The sequence below is a fragment of the Herpailurus yagouaroundi genome, unplaced genomic scaffold, assembly GCF_014898765.1.
Source record: "Herpailurus yagouaroundi ecotype Mexico unplaced genomic scaffold, PumYag 186, whole genome shotgun sequence".
Taxonomy (NCBI): Eukaryota; Metazoa; Chordata; class Mammalia; order Carnivora; family Felidae; genus Herpailurus; species Herpailurus yagouaroundi.
In genome coordinates, this window is record NW_024412417.1 from 13,593,155 (window position 1) to 13,599,205 (window position 6,051).

At 34.6% G+C, this 6,051-nt stretch overlaps 1 protein-coding gene and 1 long non-coding RNA gene across 2 annotated transcripts in view; one reads left to right on the forward strand and one right to left on the reverse strand.

Annotated features, from left to right (window-relative positions):
* The window catches only part of LOC121042801 (uncharacterized), a 32,347-nt gene that overhangs the window by 18,203 nt on the left and 8,093 nt on the right, over positions 1 to 6,051 (forward strand). The gene's annotated exons all lie outside the window — the stretch shown is intronic.
* RRM2B (ribonucleotide reductase regulatory TP53 inducible subunit M2B) overlaps positions 1 to 6,051 on the reverse strand; it is a 36,900-nt gene that overhangs the window by 12,975 nt on the left and 17,874 nt on the right. Inside the window, exon 6 of the mRNA XM_040494153.1 lies at positions 972 to 1,105. Within this exon, the coding sequence (XP_040350087.1) occupies positions 972 to 1,105 (134 nt within the window). The remainder of the gene's footprint in view (positions 1 to 971; positions 1,106 to 6,051) is intronic.

The window sequence follows — 6,051 nt, forward strand, 5'->3', positions numbered from 1 at the left end:
AAAAGAAAAGAAAAGAAAAGAAAAGAAAAGAAAAGAAAAGAAAAGAAAAGAAAAGAAAAGAAATAAGCTGAGGGGCCAGGATTAGTGCAGTCAATAAATATGAACTGAAGGCTGTGATGGGCTAAATCTTGAGAACAGAAAGACAAATAAGACAAGGTGTTGCACACAGGGAGCCTAGAGTCCAACAGAGGAGAGAGGAATAAAGTACAGAATATGTACGGACTCTAATATAGGGACAGGTACCAGTTTCAAAGGGATACATAAAGGAAAGAGTGGTCCATTCTACCTAATTGAGTCAGGAAAGTTTTGAGTTGTCACCTGTAAGAAGGTAATCAACAGATGGAAAAGTTGGTAGGAAGATGGAAAGGGCAGTGCAGGCAGATGGAGACAAGATTTAGTTACTGGTTGGATGTGGCTAAGAAAGAAAGAACGCAATCTAAAATGACTCCCAGAATTCAAATTTGGATGACTGGATAGAAGGTAGTATCATTCAATGATACAGGGAAAACCGAAGAATGAATCTGGGGGAAAAAGGATGCATTTTATTTCTGAAATATTAGGTTTGAGATATCTGTGGAGCCTTTCAGGACAAACTATCTAACACGCACTTGAACATATGAGTTTGGAGCTCAAAAAAAGAATGTCTGCGCTAAAGTTGGGGTTGTTATGAGCATCCAAATGGTAGCTGATTCCATGGAAACAGAGAAGATCAGCCAGGAGGTCATGTACAGTGAAGGAGAGAGGCCAAGGTGGGAACCTAGGATTTAATGATATTTAAGGATGAGCAGGGAAGACTGAGGAGGAACAAGAGGCAGAAGAAAAACACAATGTCTTAAAAACCAAGTAAGAAATTACTTCCTATTTTCTTTTAATTACCAGGATATGTGTCATTATAAGCATTTTCCAGGGGAAAGAAAAATAAACACCAAAAATGAATACAAATATAACTAGAAGAATACTTCCTTCCTTACTTCATCTCTGCTGATGAGTTCATTGGAAAAAGTGAGTCCAGGCATAAGACCTCTTTTCTTCAGCCAGAATATAGCAGCAAAAGATCCCGAGAAGAAAATCCCTTCTACAGCTGCAAAAGCCACCACTCTTTCCCCTGGAGACAGAAAATAGTTTTCTTTTCTGAAATATCATATACTGCAGACATTTTCAAGCTTACACATATAAAACACACATATTTTTACATATATATTTATACCAATATCACAACTATTTTGCCAAGAAACAAAACCAACAAATTAGTGCCATAGTCAAGCGTGTTCAGAGGAGGAAACCCACCACCTCTATCTACTACTGCAGAAAAACACGTAGGTGTGTCGACTTCAAATCGTATGTCAGACACTGCACTCCTGTGGGTCTTGGTATCTGGACAAAGGAGATCTTTCCCTACTCTTTTTTTGAGGGAATTTATCTGTGCGCCACAAGTGCCTATGAGTGTAGTATGTACATATAAATGTGTGCATGTACTGGAAATACAGAGTAGAAGAGAAGATCTTATGACAAATGTCTCCCTCTTGACGATGGAGGGAGGGGACGTTGCTGAGGTTTTTATTTTTAGAAACCTAAGATACGTTATAGATTAGCAGTGAACATTCCAAAAAACATTGCCATGCATCTACAATTAAAAAAAAAACAGATACATCCAGCTAAAGATAATAAATATGTCTATTGGAGAAAATATCCCATCGTATAAGCAAAAATACTATCTTCTGCTAAATACATAAGGCCCAATTTTCAAAGGTTACTCAATATTAGGCAAGGACTTTGCAGAAGCCCATCTCCTAAAAGGTCTATAATGGAACCATCTCTGTAACACTATCCCTAGGGACCGATTATAAGTCTGACCCCAGCATGTGTCACCACACTTCATATGCTCAGGAGAAATATTTATAGACATGTCTGTCTAGGGAGAAATGTTTGGTCTATAGGACTGTGAGATAAAGGCAGGGCAGCTGAGTGCTTGAACCAACCACAGACCTGTTTCAACAATGACATCATAGCTTGTATCCCAGTACTGTTACAGGACCAAACACAGAGAGTGTGCTTAATAAACGTGTTCTGAACTGAATCAATGGAAGCTATATAAGCACTATTACCATTCATTCTATGAAAACTGCTAAAATCTGATCCAGAATATTTATAACTGCCAGAGCAAATGTAATTGTAATATTTAATTTCCAAAAAGAAAGAGAACTTTTAATATTTCTGGCAGTCTCTAAATAGTGCTCTGGTTTGTCCTTGTTCTTTTCCCTGATTATCTTAAATAAATCAAATCAGATCAATTTTATCAAATAATTGTCTATTAGTAGCCCCAAACATCAGAAAAACTTTTAGAGTATTTTACTTATACAGACACAATTTTAAAAGTCACTTTGAAAAAAAAAAGAAATGTAAATTAAATAAGTACTTATTGAGTATATACTGTTTAGAAGGAATTATCAAGAGAAGAATCTTTAGTGTACTATATACTAAATATTAAATGTAATAATAATCACTGTGGTCTGCTGACTCTTGAAAACAAAAATAGCTCTTTAGACCAGCTACATTTTTTAAGATGAAGATCTGTCTTTAGTTTAACATACAGATTTCTATATTTTTATCTTGCTATTAGTAAGATAATGGATAGTTACAGCTGATGCATGTTTCATTGTCATTAAGGCAATGTCATATGGACATTTAACTGTAAGAGAACTAGACTATAACACAAACATTATGAATAAGAGGAAATCTTTAACTATTCCGTGTATTCACGTGAATACTAAAGAATGAAAATCATGACAGAAATAGTTACACAAGGCTACTTCTCTTAAAGGATTAAGAGAAGTAAACTTGACAAATTTAGACAGATGTAAATTAAAAGAAGATTTCCAAAATATTTATTCTAAAAGCTATAACGAATATGAAGGCTTCATGATTTGTTTTAAAGATGGGAAAGTAAGGGGGCGCCTGGGTGGCGCAGTCGGTTAAGCGTCCGACTTCAGCCAGGTCACGATCTCGCGGTCCGTGAGTTCGAGCCCCGCGTCGGGCTCTGGGCTGATGGCTCAGAGCCTGGAGCCTGTTTCCGATTCTGTGTCTCCCTCTCTCTCGGCCCCTCCCCCGTTCATGCTCTGTCTCTCTCTGTCCCAAAAATAAATAAAAACGTTGAAAAAAAATTAAAAAAAAAAAAAGATGGGAAAGTAGGATATATATTTTTTTTCTTTAGGAGGTAACTTTATTTCTGCCATATTCCCTTTAACTTTGTCTTTCAACAATTTCACTCAGAGTGTATAGTTCTTTATTATGTATGTCCTACATAATGAATGACATACAAATTTCTCTCTTCCTTCATTTCAGGAAATTCAGTTTTTTATTATACCTTTTTTTCTCTGAGTTGGCGCAAAGCTTATTCTTTAAAATGATACTCTCAATCTTTTGTTCTCAGGATTTTCTCTAAAATATGTGGAATTATAGATTTTGTTTTGAAAATCCATGTATAATTTTTGACTCCCCAAAACTTAGCTACTAATAGCTCATTGTTGAATGGAAACCTTACAGATAATAATCAATCAACACATATTTTGTGTTATATGTATTATATACTGTATTCTCACAATAAAGCTGAAGAAAATTTTATTAAGAAAATAAGGAAGAAAAAATACATTTACATATACTGTATTTATTGAAAAAAATCTGTGTATAGTGGACCCACCTAAGTCAAACCCATGTTGTTCAAGGGTCAACTGAAATGTTGTTCATGGGAAATGATTCTTTTTTTTCCAAAAGTTTATACATTAGCCTATTTGCTTTTCTGATTATAGACATTTGCCCAATAGACCCTCTTTTCTTTTAAACTTTGACTCCTTTTACCCATTTCTCCTGCCCCCTAGCCCCTATTCTTACAACCACCAATCTGTTGTATCTATGAGCTTGGATTTTGGTTTTTAGTTTTGTTGTTCTTAGTTTCCACATATAAGAGAGATCATGTGGTATTTGTTTTTCTCTGTCTGACTTGTTTCACTTACAATGCCTTCAAGGTCCATCCATGTTGTTGCAAATGGTGAAATTTCATTGTTTTTTTTATGGCTAAATTCTGTGCCATTATTATTCATATATATATATATATATATATAAAATAACATATATATTATTCACACCACATTTTCTTTATCCATTTATACATTGATGGGCACTTAGGTTGTTTCCACATCTTGGCTATTATAAATAATGCTGCAATGAACATGGGGATGCAGATTTTTTTTTGAGCTAGTGTTTTAACTTTTTTCAGATAAATACCCAGAAGAGGAATTGAATCACTGGATCATATAGTAGTTCTATTTTTCAGTTTTTGAGGAACCTCCATACCGGTTTCCCCAGTGGCTGAACAAATATACATTCCCAGCAATAGTGTACAAGGGCTCCCTTTTGTCCACATCCTCACCAGCACTTCTTATCTCTTATCTTTTGATAATAAGTATTCTAGCAGGTGTGAGGTGATACCATTGTGGTTTTGATTTACATATCTCTGATGATTAATGATGTTCAGCATCTTTTCATGTGTCTGTTGACCATCTGTATTTTTGGGGAAAATGTCTATTCAGATCTTCTCCTTATTTTTAATTTTTTTTTTTTTTTTTTTTTTTGCTATTGAGTTATCTAAGTTCTTTATATAGTTTGGATATTGGCCCCTTATCAGATATATGATTTGCAAATATTTTCTCTCATTCAGTATGTTGCTTTTTCATTTTGTTGATGGTTTCTTTTGTTGTGCAGAAGCTTTTTAGTTTGATGTAATCCCACTTGTTTATTTTTGCTTTTGTTGCCCTTGCTTTTGGCGTCAGATTCAAAATATCATCACCAAAACCTATGTCAAGGAGTTTACCACCTATGTTTTCTTTTGGGAGTTTTATGGCTTGGGGTCATACATTCACATCTTTAATCTATTTAATTTTTGTATATGGTGTAAAATAGTGATTCAGTTTATTCTTTTGCTTGTAGTTGTCCACTTTTCTCAATACAATCTTTTGAGGAGACTATCTTTTCCCAATTGTATATTCTTGGCTCCTTTGTCATCAATTAATTGGCCATATATGCATGGGTTTATTTCTGGGCTCTCTCTTCTGTTCCATTGATCTATGTGTCTGTTTTTTTAATACTGTTTTGATTACTATAGCTTTGTAAAATAGTTTAAAATCAGGGTGTATGATGCCTCCAGCTTTATTCTTTCTCAAGATTGCTTGGCTATTTGGGATTTTCTTTGTGGTTCCACATAAATTTCAGAATTGTTTATTCTGTTTCTTTGTAAATGCCATTGGAATTTTGATAGGGATTGCACAGAATCTATAGATTGCTGTGGGTATTATGAACATTTTAACAATACTGATTCTTCCAATCTCTGAGCATGGAATATTTTTCCATTTATTTGTGTCTTCATTTATTTCATCAATAGCTTATAGTTTCCAATATCCAAGTCTTCATCTCCTTTGTTAAATTTATTCCTAGGTATTCTATTCTTGTTGATGCAATTATATATGGGATTGTTTAATTTCTTTTTCTGATAGTTCATTATTATTGTATAGAAACACAACAGACTTCTGTATATGAATTTTATATCCTGCAACTTCACTGAATCTTTTTATTAGTTCTAATAGTTTTTTGTTTGTTTGTTTGATGGAGCCTTTGGGGTTTTCTATGTATAATATCATGTCATCTGCAAACAGTGAGTTTTACTTCTTCCTTTCCAATTTGGATGCCTTTTTTTTTTTCTTGCCTAATTGCTCCAACTAGGACTTCCAATACTTTGTGGAATAAAAGTGGTGAGAGTAGGCATCCTTGTCTTGTTCCTGAATTTATCGTAAATGGACACTGAATTTTGTCAGGTGCTTTTTCCGCATCTGCACTATAGGTTTGCCTTGGGGCAAGCAATATGGAGAATTTCACTGGAGCCCTCATGTTGCTACATGGTGGCTGCCGCCCTCCTCTATTTTCTCTCTTTCTAGGTTACTTTCTTTGGTAATCATGAAATATATGCTATCTGAGCCTGTTCATCATTTGCCATTGGTACCT